This window comes from Mandrillus leucophaeus, unplaced genomic scaffold, assembly GCF_000951045.1.
Source record: "Mandrillus leucophaeus isolate KB7577 unplaced genomic scaffold, Mleu.le_1.0 Scaffold3, whole genome shotgun sequence".
Lineage (NCBI taxonomy): Eukaryota > Metazoa > Chordata > Mammalia > Primates > Cercopithecidae > Mandrillus > Mandrillus leucophaeus.
Window position 1 is genome coordinate 8,671,670 of NW_012103142.1, and position 21,264 is coordinate 8,692,933.

The window sequence follows — 21,264 nt, forward strand, 5'->3', positions numbered from 1 at the left end:
ACATGGACTGTAATAGGTGTAGGTGGGGCAAGAACCCACCCTTGGACTTTTTGGTTAGGCCTACCCAACAGAAATTACTCTGACCTTATACCTTTTAGTACTTAGGTAACATTCTCATCCTTTACTGACAGCTCGCTATATGTTTCTATCCATCATTCTGAGATTCACCAGAATAATTACTTTGTGGCATCTCCATTAAGAATTTGATTATTTGACTTACCTCTTATCCTTAAGGAATACATATGGAAGGGTGTTTGCTTTTTCTCATAGGTTTGGATGAAGGGGAAGATAAAAATTCTGCATCGTGTATGTACTCTAATACCAGCAACTGCTGGGTACTAGAAATACAGGGCAAAGTAAGACAGAGTACCTTCATTTAGTTTCCATTTTAGTGGGACAGACAATAAGTAAACAATAATTGTAGCTTCTACATTCTATTAAGGAAATAAACATAGTATAGTGGTATTAAAAAAAACAAAATAATTTTAGGATAGGGGAGTGTATGAGACAGGGTGGTCATAGAAGGCTCCTCTGAGGAGGTATTATTTAAGCTGACACATGAAGGATGAGGGGAACAGCTTGTGAAGAACTAGGGGTAAAGCATTTCCAACAGAATACCAAGTGCAAAGGTCCTGAGACAGGAGAAAGCTCGGCACACTCCAGGAGCTAACAGAAGGCCAGTGCAGGACAAAACGTAGCTTGCAGGGTGAAGAGTGGTTTGAGGCAAGGTTGGGGGTTGGTAGCTATGAGATCACCAAGCTCTGTAGTCCATAGTAAAGAGTTGGAATTATATATTTCTGTATAAAGGAAAACTGGAAAGGTCTAGCAGGGGAGTAATATGATCTGATTAACACTTTAAAACTGATTTTGGCTACTGTGTGGAGATTGAATGCTGGTGGAGAGTGAATTTAAGAATAGAAGCTGGAAGAGACAATTGTCCTGGAAAGATGATGGAGATTTGGTCTAGAGCAGTGGTTCTCAACCTCAGCGGTGGTTGCCTGAGGAGCTTTTTGATTGTTTTATTCTTTTTTCTATATTTTGTTGTTTTTTTTTTTGGAAGAGACTGGGGTCTCAGTATGTTGCTAAGTTTGTCTTGAACTCTAGAGCTTAAAAGGTTCTTCTGCCTCAACCTCTCAAATAGCTGGGACTACAGGTACCGTCCACCTTGTCTAACTAAAAATCTTAATGCCTAAGCTTCACCCCAGGCCATTTAAATCAGAATTTCTTGAGGTTGGCCCAGGAATAAGATCTTTTAAAGTTTCATAGGCAATTCCAATGTGCAGTCAAGACTGAAGATTGTTGGTGTAGAGGTATGGCAGGGGAGCTGCGTGGGGTAGATTAACCTGAAATATATTTTACAGGTTCAACAGACAGGAGTTGCTAATACATTAAATTTCAGTGGGAACTGGTGAGAAAAAGGACTCAGTTTTTTGGCTTTCATAAATGAATTGATCATGTCATTTACCAAGACAGGAAAGACTGAACATTGAGAAAGAAAATCAAGAGTTCTGTTTTGAATATGTTGAGTTTGAGATGCCAGTAAGTCTTTCAAGTGGAGAATGACTCCATTCAATTGGAGAATCCAGCTATGATTGAGCCTGGAACTCAGAGAAGAGATCCCTGTTAGAGATGAAAATGTGAGTTGATGGCATAAAGTGGGACTTACGAACCGATTGAGTTCATGTTGGAAGAGCGTAAATAAAGAGAAAGAGCCTTTGGCTGAGGCTTGAGGAACTCCAGGGAAGGATTATGATAAGGGAGAAAGAACCTGAAAAAGAGACTACAAACAGCCAGTGAGGTAGGATATTGTGGTGTTCCTGAAGCCAAAGGAGAGGTAGTGTCTCTAGAAGAAAGCTGCAGCTAGCTGGGTTGAAAATGACAGCTGTCAAGTACAGTGAGGTCAGAGAAGTATTGAATTTAGCAAGATTAATGCTGTTGATGACCTTGATAATTTGAAGTAGTGGAGATGGAAGTCAGATTGGAGTAAGCTGAGAAAAAGAATGGCAGAGAAAACATTTATGAGGAAAATATATGTAGCCAACTTTTTGAGATTTGGGGGTTTTGTTTGTTGTGAATATAGCAGGAAAAAAAATGGAGCTAATAGGCAGAAGAGAAGGTACAGCCAAGAATATGTGGGTTATTTTTGTGTGTTTTGGTTTTGTTTTTTGCTATTGATGAGAATGTTTCAGTAGAGAGATTAGGAACAGTGTGAAGTTCTCGAGAAGGTAAAAGGGGATAAGATTCCTATCACAAATGGGGTGGCTTTGAAGAGAGCAGGAATACTTCCATTTTAGAAAAGATGTATGTAGGTGCAGATAGATTTGGGGAGAAAATGACTAGAAGGAAGAAGGAACCTGAGTCTTGGAGTGAGCAAATGGACAAGAATGACATAAGGATAAACTCAGTAGGCCATTCTTTTGACCATATATGATTCTTCCCTGATCTGGTTTATATCTGATTTTGACTCATTTTCCTCTCTCTTTCTTACTTGATTTCAGATGTTCTCTGTTTTGGAGGGGATATCCTAAATATCACAGGTATTTTTTCAGTTTTTCTAAATACTTAAAAGACTGTGAGTGAGGAGGACTATATTTAGGTGGAATTCAGCATATTGGTTTATTCAGCATTGTTTGATTAAAAGGTACTGGATACCAAGATGAGGAAGACATAGTCTGTGCCTCAAAGGATCCCCCAGTCTAATGGAAAAGCTTTGCCCAAATTAAACTCTCACATGCTTTGCATTTTGTTTAGATTGAAGGACAGCAAAATAAGTGCCAATAAAGCATTCTTGAGAAAACTAATGAGAAACTTGGTCATTAATAGCAGACGCTAAGCATGAGATGGGGAGGAGTCAAGCATGGCCTATCTGGAGGACTCAAGATCACTAACAGCTGTATGCCCCGGAGTTGGCCTGTCTTCTTATTTAAACATAATAAAACCAGCCATCAAATTAGATATGAACTTGAACCCACTTTTTATGAACCTTTTGCTAGTACCTCTCCTCCTCTGTTAGTATACTGGTGGAAGGAAGATTACCAAAAATATCCTTAGGATCATTTAAACTTCTACCTAGTTATGTTTTTATGTACTGGATGATTTTGAGGATCTGAAGCAGTATTTTAACCTAGCATAATGTATATAACCAAGAAACCTTGCCTGAAAACTTACATAATATCCACACTGGGTCAAGTTGATCTTCTACGTTACTGGGACTTTGCCCTGGACCAAGTAAGACTAGATATTTGGTCCCTGTCAGCCTATCCTGTGTCTCTGCAGGGAACATGCTCCTGGCACTCTGGAGAGTAGAACAAAATCAACTGAGTGACATCATTACCTTGGTGGCAAAATGCAGTCTGGAGATACAGGAGAAATTTGGGATCTATCACACCAGAGAAGGCCAGGACCTGCAATTAAAGATAGGTAGTACCTCCTAAAAGAGTGATCCAACTGGGCGAGGGGGAACCCACTATAAAAACCTCAAGATAAATGATAAACTGGGAAAAAAAATATTTGCAATTCATATAGACAAAGGGTGAATTGCTCTACTAGGGAAAGAGCACTTAGAAATCAAGAATAATACTCTTAAGAGAAAAATGGACAAAGGCCATGAGTAAATTGTATATAGACAAGGAAACTCATGTCTTTTAACACGTCAAAAGATGATCAACATTCTTAATAAGAAAAATGCCAATTGGAAGTACACTGACTACCTTTCTTACCTATAGATAGGCAAAACTTCAGATGCTGGACAATGTACTCTGGTGAGTCTGAGGAATGAGCTTTTTCTTACTGTGAGTGAACAATGGTATAAGGGTGACTTGGCAATCTTTATTATATTTATTTTTATTGTCTTTATTGTACTTTTTATGTCAAGAAAAACTAAACCATATAAAAATATATATTAAAAAGTCTTGTTTTCACTTACATACCATCTATACTATTTACTCTTACAAGTACATTTATTCCTTAACCTCACAATCCTTCTGGACATTTATCCTATAGGTATGCCTACACACATATGAAATGTTGCGCGTGCAAGGTTATTGATTGTAATATGGTTTGTAATTTTAAAACATTGAAAACAACTTATTTATAGGAGACTGTTTAAGTAAATAATATGTATACTCAATAAGATTATCTGCAACTTTAAAAAAAATAAGATGTCTTGACATGGCAGTATCTCCAAGATATAGTTAAGTGAAAAAAAGTAAGATACAAAACAGCGTGTTTAGTATGCTACCATCTGTGTAAGGAGGAAAATAGAAACACTGGAAAAATATACAAGAAACTAATAAAATTACTAATATCAGGAAAATAGTAAAGATGGGCATGTAGGTAAAGCAAGATTTTAAAATATATATTCTTTATAGTTTAGTTTTTGAACTATGTTAGTGCTTGACAGAATCAAAAATATAACACAATATAATAAAAAAAAGCTATATACAGAGGCCAAAGTTTCACCAACAGCAGAGTCAGGATTGGAGGGGAAGTTCAATACACAAAGCTCCTTCACAAGGGTTCAGAAACCTCTTTAAGGGCAAAAGTTGGCTCCAGCTGTTCTTTTATGTTTTGAGGAGCAGTGGTAAAGAATTATATTCTGTTTTATATGGCATCTCTTTTGTCCTGCCATCTTTCATTTCTTTTGGTTTTTGTCTTATTAAGGATAATTGATACTATACATTGGCATATTTATACACTTTTGAAACCATCACCACAATAAAAATAGTGAACATACTTACCACTCAAAAAGTCTCCTTGTGCCCCTTTGTACATTCTTCTTCCACTACTCTCCTTCACCATCTCCAGACAGACAAAATGTCCATCTCCACGTGTATTATATAAGAGAAGGAAATCTGGGGGAAGAATTTTTTTTTTTTTTTTTTTTGAGATGGAGTCTCGCTCTGTCACCTAGACTGGCACGCAGTGGCGCGATCTCAGCTCACTGCAACCTCTGCCTCCAGGGTTCAAGCGATTCTTCTGCCTCAGCCTCCTGAGTAACTGGGATTATAGGCACACACCACCATGCCTGGCTAATTTTTTTTTGTATTTTTGGTAGAGACGGGGTTTCACCATGTTGGTCAGGCTGGTCTCGAACTCCCAACCTCAGGTCATCTGGCTGCCTCGGCCTCCCCAAGTGCTGGGATTATAGGCATGAGCTATCGCACCTGGTCGTAAGGTATTGTTATTTTTTGTTTGTTTTTTGTTTTTCCATTCTTTTTTTTTATATATATATATATATATACTTTAAGTTCTGGGACACATGTGCACAACATGCAGATTTGTTACATATATGTACATGCGCCAAGTTGGTGTGCTGCACCCATTAACTCGTCATTTACATTAGGTATATCTCATAATGCTATCCCTCCCCCTCCCCCCACCCCACAACAGGCTCCAGTGTGTAATGTTCCCCTTCTTGTGTCCAAGTGTTCTCATTGTTCAATTCCCACCTATGAGTGAGAACATGCAGTGCTTGGTTTTTTGTCCCATAAGGTATTATTTTTAAAGGTTAGCTCACCTAAGACTTCTGCAGCTGAGGGCAATAACAAGATTGGCATGATGCATAGAGCCATGTGGGGATTCCAGACCCCTCCTGTTGCATAGTTTCCCAATTGAGTTTGACTATTCTCCATTTATCTCATTTTTTCTGGATAGGTCTGTCTGCGGGTCGGATTTCCCAGGTTATTGTTGGAGATGAGCGGCAGCAATACCTCTTGGTGATTGGGCGGGATGTAGATGATGTCCGGTTAGCTCAGCATTTGGCTCAGGCAAATGAGATTGTCCTATCCTGGAACTGCTGGATGCTCTGCGAGCAGTGTATGTTTGAAGTGGAAATCATGAGGGAGGATGAAGCTGTGAAGGTAGGAGGCTAGCTTCATCTATTCACATCCTGAAAAGGCCTTCCTATTACACAGGGCAATGCTCTGATAGTGTTCACATATTGCCTGGCCAAACCAACGACCATTGGAACTCAATTTAGGAGGGAGGCTGGGAATATTGTCCTATGAAGATGGATGAGGTAGAACAGTGAGGCTGAGGAGATAAAAGGCAAACAAGGGTGATAGAATCCTCAGCCTTTCTTGTGTGGGGGCACAGAATTAAGCAGTTTCCTTTCTGTAGTTAAGAGATATGCGGCTCATTGACCCATTTGATTTTGATGAGCATTTTGACAAGTGCCTCGATTATCTACCACATTACCGTACAAGTGCTGGTAAGTTACTTTGTCCTTTCTACCTAAGCCCCAAATTTTAAACATTAATTTTCCACATGGCCAGGGACCTTTTATTTTTCTTTTCTCAGAGACTCTAAGAACTGCACTGGAATTGGATCCACACTCTGATCTTGACCAAAAGCTGCGGAAACACATAATGAAAAACCTTTTGAAGAAGGTTATTTCCTAGTTCTCGAATCCTCGTATAGTCTGTGTGTGTGTGTGTGTGTGTGTGTGCACGCGTGCATATAAACAGGTGTACAATTGTAAGTGACAACTTTTTTGTATTACCCAGTTAATCTCCAGCACCCCATTGTAATTCCAGCAGATTTACCCATCTGTGCCAACATAATACGGTGATGAACATGTCTTAAACCTTTAGCTAGATTTCTCAATCCTAGAAAGTAGAAACCATATTTGTTTTTTAGTTTGTTCTTCAACAATTTAGTACACTGTAAGAAGGGTATAGTGTGTATGTTTGGTAAATATAAGTTGACTGATTGTATATATATATGCATATATGTGAATTCCTTAGTAAGAGTGTAATGACTAATGGATGTGTCAAATTAACTCTTAGAGAGTAAATCTTGACAGATTTCATCAGTGAATTCTGCCTAGTCAGTTTTAATTCCAAGTGCATTGGGTTGTATATCTTCTATACTGAAATTTCTTTTAAGTTTTTGCTGAGACCCTTAAGTTATTTTCTCATATATACCATGAAATACATAATCAAAATGCCTGAACATGATGCTGATAGTTGAAAATACAGGTAGGTAATTCAATGTGTCTTTACAGATTGATGAAGGCCAGCCTGTAGAGTATGTATCTGAATTCCGTACGGTGACTCTGGTTTTGGTCAGCCTGGAGTTCCACAAGACAGCGTGGATGTTGCATTTGTGTCATCTTATCCAGGAGTCTGCCTTATACATCTCCACAGTCATTGAGAAAGGGGGTGGCCAGCTGAGTCGGATCTTTATGTTTGAGAAAGTAAGTACAAGGGAACTTGACCCATCAGCATTAAAGGTGAGTGAGGAGTGATGTCCTCCCACATAACACAAGTGTAAGTCAAATTCCCTGCTACTTATTTTGTAACAAGCTATATTACATTAAAACTTCAACTAATGCTAATTAAGAAATGGGATGTTCTTGTTAGTTTAATTTTCAGGGTTACTGAGGGTTACTCTCCATGTCATTTTTTATTGAATTCTTGTTGAAGAATCCTTGTGAAGCATAAAGAATGTTTTTCTGGTTCTATTAGTAAAGTAAATGTAATCAGGTCTTTCTCAGATAATTAAGGATCTTGGAAAAAAGCAGAATCTTAATACTTGACGTTATAAGTGATGAAAATGTGGGCAGATAGACTTAGCTCAAGGTATACACTAGAAATTAAATTTTTGAAAAGTTCTTGATAGCAGTTTTTCTTGTGTTTTAAATTTCAGCTCTTTGAATAGTGAAATCAAGATTTTTTAAATGTCTACATTGCTGGCCAGGTGCGGTGGCTCACGCCTGTAATCCCAGCACTTTGGGAGGCCAAGGCAGGCAGATCACAAGGTCAGGAGATCAAGACCATCCTGGCTAATACGGTGAAACCCTGTCTCTACTAAAAATACAAAAAAATTAGCCAGGCATGGTGGCGGGTGCCTGTAGTCCCAGCTACTTGGGAGACTAAGGCAGGAGAATGGCATGAACCCAGGAGGCGGAGCTTGCAGTGAGCCGAGATCGCACCACTACACTCCAACCTGGGCTACAGAGCGAGACTCCATCTCAAAAAGAAAAAAAAAAAAGTCTATGTTGCTGTGGCCCAGAGTTTCCATTTTATGAATCATGTAGAATCCTATATTTCCAACAGGAGAGTGTTCAAGGATAGGGTCTGGGTTCATTCGGGGGAGCTGGTTTAGTTTAGGCAAGCCATATTCCTTTCCCAGGTAAGTGTCTCATTTCTTTGTTTGTCATCTATCCCAGGGCTGCATGTTCCTCTGTGTTTTCGGCCTTCCTGGTGATAAGAAGCCAGACGAGTGTGCACATGCCCTGGAGAGCTCCTTCAGCATCTTTAGCTTCTGCTGGGAGAATCCTGCTAAGACCAAGTAAGGAGGAAGGTGGGGCAGAGAGGAGCTTCTCAGGCCCCAGGGGCTCTTCAGGCAGGGTAGGAGGCAGTAACAAGTGGCAGGGATTCAAGTAGTCCAGAATTTGCCTAATGTGAAGGGAACATGCTAAGGAAAGTGAGCAAACAAGATCTATTAAGAAATCACCAGATACAGATCTCTGTACTGAATACCCAGGGGAAATAAAGATGCATTCCCATTCAGCGGGTCAGGAAAAGGAGAGAAACAGAACAAACACACCAAGATTCGAGAACACTGCAAAGGAACAAACAAATGTGTAAATTAATATGATGCAAATAACATCCCTGTGGAGAGGATACAGAATAAAGGCTGCCTGTCTACAAGAGAGAGTATGAGAGAAGTTGTGGAGAAATTACCTAGATAGTAAGGAACCATAGCTGGTTAGCGCTGTCTTGGCTTTCATTCTGGGTCTTTCACAGATCTTATTGCCTTTTCTGGCCCTTAAACTGAACTGATCTCCCTCTTCCACATCCACCCCTCACCGAACCACCTTTCACAAAACCTAACCCAGATGAAGGTATAGAAAAATCTATTTTCCCACTAGTTGCATTATGATAAAGTTGGTTGGAAGTTTTTGATTGACTTTTTAAAATAGAAAGCTATGGAGAAAGTGTGTACATGAATGAATTTTTAAAATAGTTACTTCCAGTGTTAACATTGAATCAGATTGGTTTGCTTGCCATAACTTAATTCAAAATGGATAAAAATTGTATCAAACATGTAAATAGTGCTTTAACATTTATAGAATACTTTAGTATATGCTACCAATGTGAAAATTTGTATCCCTCTTTATTTTTTGCTGTTTTTTAGAGACAGAGTCTCGCTCTGATTCCCAGGCTAAAGTTCCGTGGCACAATCACGGCTCACTGCATCCTCAACCTCATCCTTCCAAGTAGCTCAGACTACAGGCACACGCCCCACACTGGGCTATTTTTTTTTTTTTTTTTTTTTTTTAGTAGAGACAAGGTCTTGCTATGTTGCCCAGGCTGGTTTCAAACTCCTGAGTACAAGTGATCTCCCACCTCAGCCTCCCAAAGTGCTGGGACTATAGGTGTGAGCCACCATGCCCAGCCCCTCTTTTATACATTAAGGAAATTAAGGTCACAGAAGAGAAGTTACTAGCGTATAGCAGAGCTTTTAATGAAACCCAGATCTTCAGTCTTCAAATCCAGTGTTGTTTCATTGCTTATCCCCCAGCTGCCTCTTATAAAATGCAAATACTCCCCAAAAGAATCAAATATGCTATTAATGTGATATAATTATAGATACACACTCATAGAATGTTAATATTGGAAAGGAATTTAGAGATGATCTGATCCAAGCCTTATTTTAGAAATAAGAAAGATGCTACAGTTGCTTAATAGATGCTCAGACTCTTTGCCCAAGGCAAATACATGTTAACACTGTTAACACTTCTTTCAGGTTTGGTGGGATCTGCAGATACTCCTACATCCTACCTCCCAGTCTTGTCTCTAGTGTGGATATGCTGGGCAGTATTAGTCAGGGTTCTCTTAGAGGGACAGAACTAATACATATATATATATATAGTTACATATAATTATGTTATATATTATATAGAACATATATATATATAAAAAAAGGGGAGTTTATTAAGTATTAACTTACACGACCACAAAGCCCCACAATAGGCTGTCTGTAAGCTGAGGAGCAAGGAGAGCCAGTCCGAATGCCAAAACTGAAGAACTTGGAAGTCGATGTTTGAGGGCAGGAAGCATCCAGCATGGGAGAAAGATGTAGGCTGGAAGGCTAGGCCTGTCTCCCTCATTTCACATTTTTCTGCCTGCTTTATATTCGTTGGCAGCTGATTAGATTGTGCCCACCAGATTAAAGGTGGATCTGCCTTCCCCAGCCCACTGACTCAAATGTTAATCTCTTTTGGCAACACCCTCACAGAAACATGCAGGATTAATACTTTCAATCCTTCAATCAAGTTGACACTCAGTATTAACCATCACATGGGCCATCCCCTCCAGTGCTGGTCTGTTCTGTTCTTGAAGTTTGTATTGCCCTGTGGCCTTCAAGGGTCCCACCCTTGGCCCTTACTCTTAAAAGAGTCATTTCTTTGGCCTTTAGAGACTGTCTTACAATGCCCTTAAGAATGTCTTCTGTCACTCTTAGGCTGTAACTTGGTCATTTCCATCTTATTTAGTTTAGAATATAATAGATGTTAAGAACTAGACGGGGTATTAGAGTTCATCAAATTTGACCTCTTTAAAGAAACTAAGATCCAGAAAGGTTATGCTGCTAAGTCAAACAGATGTCAAAGCCTCAAAGCTAAGTTTCAAGGTCAGTGATTTTTTTCCTTGAAGATAATTACTAATTCAGTATCTCCCAAAGTGTGTTTGTTAGAATGTTATTAATCCCTTAATATGCTCATGAAAAAAGAAAAGATTTTCATGACCAAATATGTCTGGGAAGTGTCGCAAATTATATTTCCTTCTTCAAGGTTCACAATGAACATTAACATACCAAAGGTTCTGAGTAGTGTTATGGGAAAGAAATGTGTTATATTTAGTTTTAGTCAGCATTTCCCAAATTTACTTGGTCATCAAACACTTTTCTCCAGAAAGACCTATAAACATCCAGAGGAGCCAATGTTCTAAGGAAGATAATTTTGGAAATGCTGAGCAGATGCTAAAGCTTCAGAGCTACCTACATGGCCTCGGTAGCAGATACCATTGCTCATTTCTCTCTGCATCACATCAGCTCTCAGACCCAAAACTACTTTCCATGTCTTCTTTTTCAAAGACCCTGTTCATCTTGAGACATCCTCTGAATTCCTCTTTCTAATCTGAGAAATAGCTTCAGCTTTTAGCTCATTTAGAGGAAAGATGATTCCCTGAGTATTTCTTCAGGATATTTTTGAGACATAGGGAGTGCAGTCTCAGAATGTCATTATTATGGTTTTTCAGTACCAGAAATACTTTATATACAATTACATGTATCAAATAAAGAATACATTCTTTATCAATGCAGAAAAGTTTTAAAGGAAAGAAGGAATATGGATTGCTGAGAAAAGCAAGGAGGAATTATAAAGTATAATAGAAAGAAATAAGAAATAACTAAATGATAAAAGTATTATTTGTTCATGATTGACTTGTTAATAGCTGAATTTCTGGCATGCATAAATGCATTCATTCAACAAGCATTCCGTGGACACAGTTATGAGCCAGGCACTGTGTTAGTGCTATGGACATAAAGAGAAGTAAGATTTTACCAGTTCAGCTAAGTAAACAACTAACTTTAATACAATGAAATCGAAGTGCAGAAATAAAATGCTATAGGAGTTACAACAATGTGCTATGGGAAGAAATGGTTAATTCTCCCCAGAGGCACCAAAGAAATCTTGACTATAAAGATGACTTTTGAGACAGGTTGAGAAGAAAAGTAGTTCAGCAAATGGAGAAGATGGGAAAGGGTATTTAGGCAGAGGAAGCATCATGAAATATTAAAAATTTTTCAGTCTTGCTCTTCATATGGCAGCAGAACTGACAGCATGGTCTTCTTGTCTTAAGTGTCTCTTTTTTTCACCCTGGGGGCAGTGAGCTGAGTGAATGAATGGTAAGATACTTTTTGTTTTTTTTTTTTTGAGACATAGTCTCACTCTGTTGCCCAGGCTAGAGTGCAGTGGTGCAATCTCGGCTCACTGCAATTTCTGCCTCCTGGGTTCAAGCGATTCTCCTGCCTCAGAATCCCTCAACTGGGATTACAGGCACACACCACCACGCCCACTAATTTTTATATTTTTAGTATAGATGGGGTTTCACCATGTTGGCCAGACTGGACTCTCGAACTTCTGACCTCAAGTGATCCGCCCACCTTGGCCTCCCAAAGTTTTAGGATTACAGGCATGAACCACAGCACCCAGCCAAGAGCCCTTAATCCTGTCTTTTGAGGAAGACAAATAATTTTGATGGCTTAGGAGATAATAGTGTTAACATGATTGCTACTTTTCATGTTCTCTCTGAACCACTGAAAATTGTTTATAGATTTAATATGAGACTATGCGTCATTGCATATCTTTCTCCACCTGCATATCTTGTTACCTGTCACATGAAATTTTCATGTCAGTGAGTAAATCTACTTATTTTGTTATGTATGAATTGCTCCTTGCCACCTTTGGGCTTTTGCCTCACCTAGAACAGTATATGCCCTCTTTTAAAATAATTCATTTATCTAATACTCTTCCGTCCCTAGAGAGGTAAGACTACTTCTCCCATTACCTCTCTCTACTCCAAACACCTCTGTTCATGTCTGTGCTGTAGCCATCTTGAAGCACTTAGTTTTGCATGACCATACAAGACATCTCAAAGCCTTTACCTTTTCCCACCAGATAGTACCATTCCCCCACTTTATCAGTTTTTTCAACTTTCAAGGTCCAACCAAATGTCCTCTCCTTTATGAATACTGTATCTACTCTTCAGTGTGAATTAGTGCATCTGTTCTGTTTGCTCTGCTAATGTGCTGTATCAGTCTCTAATATGGAGCATTTGTCTTGGTAATATATAAGTATCTCTTTACCTCCCTCAAACCTACCACCCTCCTTCCCAAACTTAACTTCTCTAGGGCAGGATATTTTATTTTTTTTGTTGTTGTTGTTGTTTTTTTTTTGAGACGGAGTCTCGCTCTGTCGCCCAGGCTGCAGTACAGTGACCGGATGGCAGCTCACTGCAAGCTCCGCCTCCCGGGTTTACGCCATTCTCCTGCCTCAGCCTCCCGAGTAGCTGGGACTACAGGCGCCCACCACCTCGCCCGGCTAGTTTTTCGTATTTTCAGTAGAGACGGGGTTTCACCGTGTTAGCCAGGATGGTCTCAATCTCCTGACCTCGTGATCCGCCCGTCTCGGCCTCCCAAAGTGCTGGGATTACAGGCTTGAGCCACCGCGCCCGGCCTAGGGCAGGATATTTTAAACATCCAGCCAAATACTCAGTACTTTGCACACTTCTCAGTGCTTAGTGAATGAAATGAATGTATGTATGCATGAATGAATTTTTAAAATATTACTTATTAGAAAAATTTTGTTCCAAATGTAAATTTACTTCAGAAAGCCTTCTGTCTGCAGTCCTGACATTCTGATTATTCCTTAACTATGACATTCTAGCATTATTTGATCCATTAACCCTGTATTGATATCTCTTGATCTACTTTCATTTTTCAGTTTTATCTGAGGCAACATGGTATAGTAAAAATAATATCAGTCTAAGAGGCAAGAGGCCTGGATTCTCATTCTGACTCTACTGTTGGCTTTTGCTATATAACTCTGGGAAAGTTAACCCCTTCAATTTTTTTTTCTCAAATGGTATTTAAATATTTGCCTTACCACAGATGTAAATTTTTTTTTTTTTTTTTTTAGATGGAGTCTCGCTCTGTCACCCAGGCTGGAGTGCAGTGGCATGATCTCCACTCACTGCAAGCTCCGCCTCCTGGGTTCATGCCATCCTCCTGCATAGCTGGGACTACAGGCATCTGCCACCACGCCCGGCTAATTTTTTGTATTTTTAGTAGAGACAGGGTTTCACAGTGTTAGCCAGGATGGTCTCGATCTCCTGACCTTGTGATCCACCTGCCTCGGCCTCCCAAAGTGCTGGGATTACAGGCGTGAGCCACTGCGCCTGGCCCAGATGTAAAATTTTTTAAAATTTTTTACTGGCCAGGTGTGGTGGCTCACACCTGTAATCCCAGTGCTTTGGGAGACCAAGACGGGTGTATTGCCTGAGCCCAGTAGTTTGAGACCAGCCTGGACAACTAATGAAACCCTATCTCTCCCAAAAATTAAAAAAAAATTTAGTTGGATGTGGAGGTCTGTGCCTGTAGTCTCAGCTACTTGGGACGCTGAGGTGGGAGGATCACTTGAGCCCAGGAAACGGAGGTTGCAGTGAACTGAGATTGCACCAATGCGCTCCAGCCTGGGTGATAGAGCAAGACCCTGTCAAAAAAAGAAAAAATATTTTACTAATTATAACCCCCAACTAAAACTAAAACTCCTGAATTAGGGGAACCATTCTGTTTCTTTTGGTTCTCTCCGTAATATTCAGTACTTTGTACCCCTCATGTTATGTAGACTGACAGCAACCTCTGGCATTTTCCATTCTAAGCTCTAAGCTCTAAAACTAGACTTCTGGATCTAGGGAGCGGCAGATCTAGTGCCTGACTTGGAGGCTTCTGACTGTATGTTTATCCATTATTGCTTTTCTGATCCCTAGACTTGTTTCCATCAGTATCACCAATGGACCAGTATTCTGTGGCGTGGTTGGAGCAGTAGCAAGACACGAATATACAGGTAGAATAGGACATTGGACTGTTATCTTTGTGAGTTAAGGGAGGAAGGTGGAAGACATGGTCCAAAAATTCTCCACCTGTCTTTCTGACACAGTTATTGGTCCAAAAGTGAGTCTTGCGGCCAGAATGATAACTGCTTATCCAGGTTTGGTGTCCTGTGATGAGATAACATATCTAAGATCCATGCTACCTGCTTACAACTTCAAGAAACTCCCAGAGAAAATGATGAAAAACATCTCCAACCCAGGGAAGATATATGAATATCTTGGCCACAGAAGATGTATGTGAGTATCATTGTGTGATAGGTTCATTCTCATCTCTTACAGAACAGTAAGTTTTTGATTACATGAAATTGGAAAAAAAGATGCTGCTAGTACTGGCATGCTAAAATAAGACACACAAAAGGAGGGTTTAGTGTCTGAGAGATTTAGCTTTTATGTTTAGCTCTTAGCTAGTTCTTCAGTGAATATCCTGTTCTCCAACAGGAACAGAATAGCAATAGGTCACTAACCCAGATCTTTGTTCTTTTTTTCTTTGTGTACTTCACCATTCATTTACTTCCCTGAGCCTGAAACAATCAATAATATTCCCTCTTTACTCCCTCTCCCCCCAAATTTTTAGTTTTTAAAAACCTTTTTATTCAGAACTCTGTACTTTCTTAATTATCTGAAAGTATTTGTTTATGAAGATAGTTGTTCCTAATCTATTTTTAACAGATACATTTCACTTTGTTCTTTTTCCCAGAATGTTTGGAAAAAGACATTTGGCAAGAAAGAGAAACAAAAATCACCCTTTGTTGGGTATGTTTTCTTTTGTAACTTAAATCATATTTGTTTCAGCTATAGACAGCTAAATGTGATTTAAAAAAACAAAACAGTGTAAGACTAAATGCTTTTAAGCTTTATTAAAAAATAGAGAGCAACTTTCTTAGTGAAATTATATTCATTTTGAAGAGGATTTATTATTTCTTTTCCATGTCAAGTATTCAGATTTCAGGTGAAGTCCTATAACTGCCTGAGAAACACCAACATTTAGTAATATTTAATCTTTGTAAGTTAGAGTTTAGTTATTAAGATCAGACAGCTTATTGTGGATCATCTTTAGAGAAAAATTCATCATCCTTAGAATAATGAAAATAGCACCAAGACTGTTGTCACCCACACTGTATATCCCCTATCTTTATATTTATTTTAGTCTATACTTATTAGTCCATTATTTTTACATAGTAGTGACAGATTTTGAAGACTAAATTGTTACTAAGAAAATTTTTACAAAAAATTAAGAGACACCTGTGTCCACAAGGTGCCTAATTTTTCTGAATGTTACTACTTAGGCTCTGGAATAAGCCCTCAAGACCAGCATATATTAACTCAGAATTGATTTTCTGGAAGGAGATATGAAGCCCCATCAATGAATGAGATTCTTCCAGGAATTCTGGAGAAAAAAAGCCATTCTGAGAGTTAGCTTTGCAAATTGATTCAAATCAATAGAGTATCTACCAAAAAGCCTGCAACAATCAATAATGTTGATTATTGATATCCAGGAGTGCTAGGTGCTCCCTGTCTCTCTACAGACCGGGAGAAAGAATTGGAAGCCTTCCAAATGGCACAGCAGAGGTGTTTGCACCAGAAGAAGGGACAAGCAGTTCTGTATGAAGGTGGAAAAGGCTATGGAAAAAGCCAGCTGCTGGCTGAAATAAACTTCCTGACACAGAAGGAAGGGCATAGGTAAAGACTCCTGTTTTCTTAGTCAGAACCTACTTCTCTTGAGGCCTCTTTCCCTTGTTAGCGAGACTCTCGTGTCATTAGATTCAGCATTCTTGGACTGGTGAAGTGAGTAACCTACGTGTCATACAGGGGACTCTTGATGACCATAGTAATATTCACCAGGGTATTGCCATTGATGCTGAAGGAAGCAGATTCCAAGCAGTGCTTCTATGCCATCCAGACCCTCATGGCCATCTTCTTTGAAATTGATACATGCCCAGCCTATTACCGGCAAGAGTGCCTACAAAGACACCTTCGTGGGATAGTGGAAGAACAACTTCACTGCCTTTTTAATGACCTCTTATTTGTGAAGGTAATGAAGGCAGTGGCTTTCTGAATTGGGTTACTGTTATATTTTGTGGAAAGTCAGACCTAGGATTGTTTTCTAATCTAGTAACCTGAGGATATACATATTTTATATATATATATATATACACACACACACACACACACACACACATATTTTATATATATATATATGGTAGAGCCAAGATTTGGAATTCCTTTGACACCAAAACTCAGGCTTTCTCCTTTTGAAGAGAGTGAATTCTAGTATTGAACCTGACACTTGGTAGTTGTATGTCCTAGAGCAAATCACTTAGCCTCTCTGAGTCATAGCTTTTTCATCTGTGAAATAACAATTATAGTACTATATGTTTTTATGTGAATTTTAAAGGAGATGGTATCTAAGAGATTGCATTGTATATTTTAAAGTGCTAAATACATTAAAGTGGCCCTCACCAGTGGCATATCCCCAGGAATTATATCCATGTGTTCTTGAGTTGGTTACAATTTCTTTATTTTTTAACCCTACCTTCCTGTTCCCTTACCACAGAATATATCATTTGAAACCAGCATCTGGATCTCAAAAGCCTTCAGAGGTCTAGGATTTATGGGGTATCCAGTAGTGAACAAGCTAAAAATTCACTGGTCCACAATTTGTTTTATTTATCCTCTATCACTTCTCCTAATCTACCCACCCTGCAGAGTATTTTGGAATGGAATCCTAAGATCTGTCTAATCCCTCAACATATCGCTCTCTTAAGACAGGCCTTGCTTGGGTCTCTAAACCCTTGCCTACGTAGATTAGCAGTCATCTCACTTTGGCTCTCAGGTTCCTGGTAGTTCATGTGCCTCAGCCTAGCACAAGAAACAATGTTACGTGATGTCTGTTGCATCTTATTCTGACAAGTCTCATGTACAGATTTCATCCTGGTATACTTGGAATAACTGGGATACTGGAGCTGCCCAAAATGGCATTGCTAAGTTCAACCTGTCATTTACTCCTTAGTCATAACCCTTTAAGGGTTTTACTAGAGTCTGGTATGGAAAGGAGATAGATATCTGTCTCTAACCCTTCATGAACTTTCTGTCTCATCCTTTGAACTATATATTAATGTTGGATTGGCCCTTGTAACTCTGTGCTCAAACTTGCAGAAACCCATTCTCAGTCAAAATAGAATTGTCTTGTGTTCCCTTTGGAGAACCTGCATGTTTTTATTGGATTTTCATTTTAAATGCTAACATGTAATAATTTTCCTGGTCAGTTTCCTTTGTCCTTCAAAGTTTCGCACATGGATGACGTGGCCAGACAAAAGAAGGTTAAAGCATGTTTTATTAAAGTACTTCAGGAGGTGGGTACTTTCACTACATGTCACTAACTCTTAATATGTGGAGATAGTTTATGTTTAATCTGTCCACATCACACTTTGATTCAGGCATTTCTTGGCCTGCCGATTTGCCAATATCTTCATTGTTATTTTCTACTTTTAAGCTTAGATTCATCCTACAACACAGCATGGCATACAAGAAAAGATCTTTGCTCTTCCAGATCCTGTTTCTAAATAAAATTTTAGTAGTTTAATTTAAAATAGTAGTTTCTAAATGCAGTTATATAGCTATTTTATCTAGTATTTGTTAAAAATGCAGATACTCATGTTCTAACCTAAGATTATAGAATCAAAAATCTGTATGAGTAGAGACTGATATAACCATTCTGGAAAGCAATCTAAAAGCAACTAGTCAAATTTTAATAACATGTATCCTCTAGACCCAGCAATTCTACTCCTGGGTATATATCTCAACAAGTATGTTCTTAACAGTGTGGAGGCCAGGGAGTTATCGGCATGAATGCATGCATGAACATGATGGAATAAAATGCAGAATTTAGAAACAGGAGAATATATAAAAAACATAGTGATATGAAATGATCTTAAAAACACAGTCCTGGTTAGAAAGAGAGAGAGAAATAATGAGATCTGTAATACAGTTGCATTTACATTAAAAACAATTACTTGACAAAACAACAATGCATGTTTTATAAGAACACCATAGAAACAAAGAACTATGCAATGAACACATTAGAATGGTCACTTGAGGTAGCGGAGAGTGGAGTGGGAGTTCCAAATGTGATTAAAAGTAAATAGATCTTTAAAGTCTGTTTGAGTGGGGCCTGGTGATTGGGAGTGCTGGCAAGCACTCCCAGGTGATTCCAGTGCATAGCCTGATTTGGAAATTGCTGTTTTAAGGTATTATGAGTTCCCACACAAATGAAGCTTTTGCCAGAATGAAATATTTGAAAGCTTCAAGTTTGATTTGGAGAATATTTTGATGCGTGTTTCATGTTTCAGGTAGAATATTTTCTTGTCCACAGAAACCCAGTACTTTTTTTAGGAACTAGATTTTATATTTATAAAGTAAAATATTACCTGGATTTAGAATATATTTTACTCCGAAAACTCTAGCCTGTGTTAACATTTTATTTAAATTATTGATGGGAAATTTATGGTAGATTTGAAAACCAGGTGACTTCATTTCTAATCAGAGGTTATTGTTTCTTTGCTGTTCTTTCCAGGCAGTGAGGGAAACACCACTGATTTTCCTCATTGATGAGGCCCAGTATATGGATGCAGCTTCCTGGGAGTTTTTGGAAACATTGCTCTCCAGTATGCCCATCATCATGGTGATGACGTTGACCCCTATCTTCACCCTGTGTGGCTCGGCCCAGCATTTCCTGCAGAGCCCTCAGGCTATCCTTATGCCTATTACGAAGTTGGCAACAACCTCGCTGTTGAGAATGGCATGTTGGGAGCTAGGGGTGGTGAGCATCCCCCAAGAGCTGCAGATGTGAGTGGCTAGGACTAACTGAGCACTTCATTAAGGGAGGAACCAGTGCCATAATATAAATGAGAAAGCACAGGTCTTACTGGAGTTGGGGGAGAGAATAGCATTAGTAACCATGATGAGGCCCCAAGACTAGATTTAAGGGAGACAGTCTTCTTGTAATCAAGTAAGGGGCTGCCTCCCTGGGCTATCCACCCAGGTTTTCACAAGACAATTAGGACTTGGGTGGCTTGCTTTATGTGTCAGTTATATGTGATAAGGCCCCTTTCTGCCAGACCCTTTAGCAAGGGAATGTTAGTTCCTTTCAACATCAATAAAAGAAAAATAGTTGAGAAAGAAAAGTTATTGCCGAAATGCATTTCAAGGCCAATCAGAAATTACTTTTTTCTATTTCTGTGCCTCTGTCCCCCTCTGTTAGTGTACGTCATGAAGAGCTGACTTTAACAAAAGAAGATTCCTCAGAGTGAAGTACCGTTACGTTTGGCTCCCCTAAAGTGGTCATCTCTAATGTGCAATCCCTTACTTACCTCCCTGCAGCTACCTTCACAGGTGCTTTGGAAATCCCCTTTATTGCGAGGTCCTATGCCAGGACCTTCTCTCTAAGGACATGTTGCTCTTTCATGACCTACAAAAGGAGGAAGAGGAAAACAGCAAGTGGGAAACCCTCTCAGGTAAGCTTAGCTTCCCAGAGTTCTACGCTGGTCCAGCTGCTGAAGTTCATTCTCCAGCATGACATCACTTGGCCTTTACGAGGTACATACCTTTTCCTTGCTAACATTGTGGGCCACACTAGGCCTTCCCAGATAAGCACACTGTACAAATCTTACACAATTAGGGTGAAAATACTCAAGACTTGCTTTGGATAACTTAATCCAATCAATCTACAATAGTTCATTTTATAAGCAGCCCAAGAGGTGGGACTAGGAAATTAGGATTTATAAACATGAAAGTCCAGAAAAAAGAATTGTACACTATTGATGAGAAGGCTGACTTGAGGATTTGGATGGGGGATGGGAGAAGGGAGGAAATTAGGAGAGGAATAAAGGGTAGAAGTGTGTATAAAAGCAGAAAGGCATCCCAGAGCTGTGATGTAATAGAAGCAAGAGCTGTTATAAGGTGAACAGGAATAGTGATTAGTTGTAAGATACTGATTGGTACAGAGAATGTTGTTAGTTTATAAGAGAAAATTAGAGAACAGGCAGACAGGTGGGGTAAAACACTTTAAACCATGGTACACTCCAGTCATCTTCATCCTTTAGGTTGTTTTTTTTTTTTTGACTAAATTATTATATTTTTGTGCCTTTGGAACTGCAGTCACTGAGAATGGTGCTTTCCTCAGTCATAGCCTGTTTTCTTTATAGCCAATGCCATGAATTCCATAATGTATAGTATGTTTCCTGCCAACTCTGAAGAAGGCCAGGAACTTTATGTCTGCACAGTCAAGGATGATGTGAACTTGGATACAGTACTTCTCCCACCCTTTCTGAAAGGTAAGTCCCTTGAAGACCTCAAGTGAACCAATTACAGATATCATTGCAATTAGTAATTTGGTGAGTAGTTGAGTGTAGGTCTCTCATTATCATTCTGGCTTCATTTCTTCTAAAAAAGAAATCTACCTTCTAGAAATAAGTTCTGGCATTGCCTGAAGAGCTCTTTGAAGACTTGTAAGGTTACTTGAGTAAGGTTTTACTTAAATGAGCTTATTGTTCTCTTTGGGGCTGACTGATGACCCAGAAAAGTT

General features: G+C 39.1%; 1 protein-coding gene across 1 annotated transcript in view; it reads left to right on the plus strand.

The window, feature by feature from the left end:
- LOC105544407 (adenylate cyclase type 10-like) overlaps positions 1-21,264 on the plus strand; it is a 36,949-nt gene that overhangs the window by 572 nt on the left and 15,113 nt on the right. The window contains exons 2-12 of the mRNA XM_011986895.1: positions 5,656-5,861; positions 6,121-6,211; positions 6,301-6,389; positions 7,007-7,234; positions 8,174-8,295; positions 14,559-14,635; positions 14,729-14,918; positions 15,379-15,434; positions 16,208-16,361; positions 20,061-20,194; positions 20,885-21,013. Of these exons, the coding sequence (XP_011842285.1) occupies positions 5,656-5,861; positions 6,121-6,211; positions 6,301-6,389; positions 7,007-7,234; positions 8,174-8,295; positions 14,559-14,635; positions 14,729-14,918; positions 15,379-15,434; positions 16,208-16,361; positions 20,061-20,194; positions 20,885-21,013 (1,476 nt within the window). The remainder of the gene's footprint in view (positions 1-5,655; positions 5,862-6,120; positions 6,212-6,300; positions 6,390-7,006; positions 7,235-8,173; positions 8,296-14,558; positions 14,636-14,728; positions 14,919-15,378; positions 15,435-16,207; positions 16,362-20,060; positions 20,195-20,884; positions 21,014-21,264) is intronic.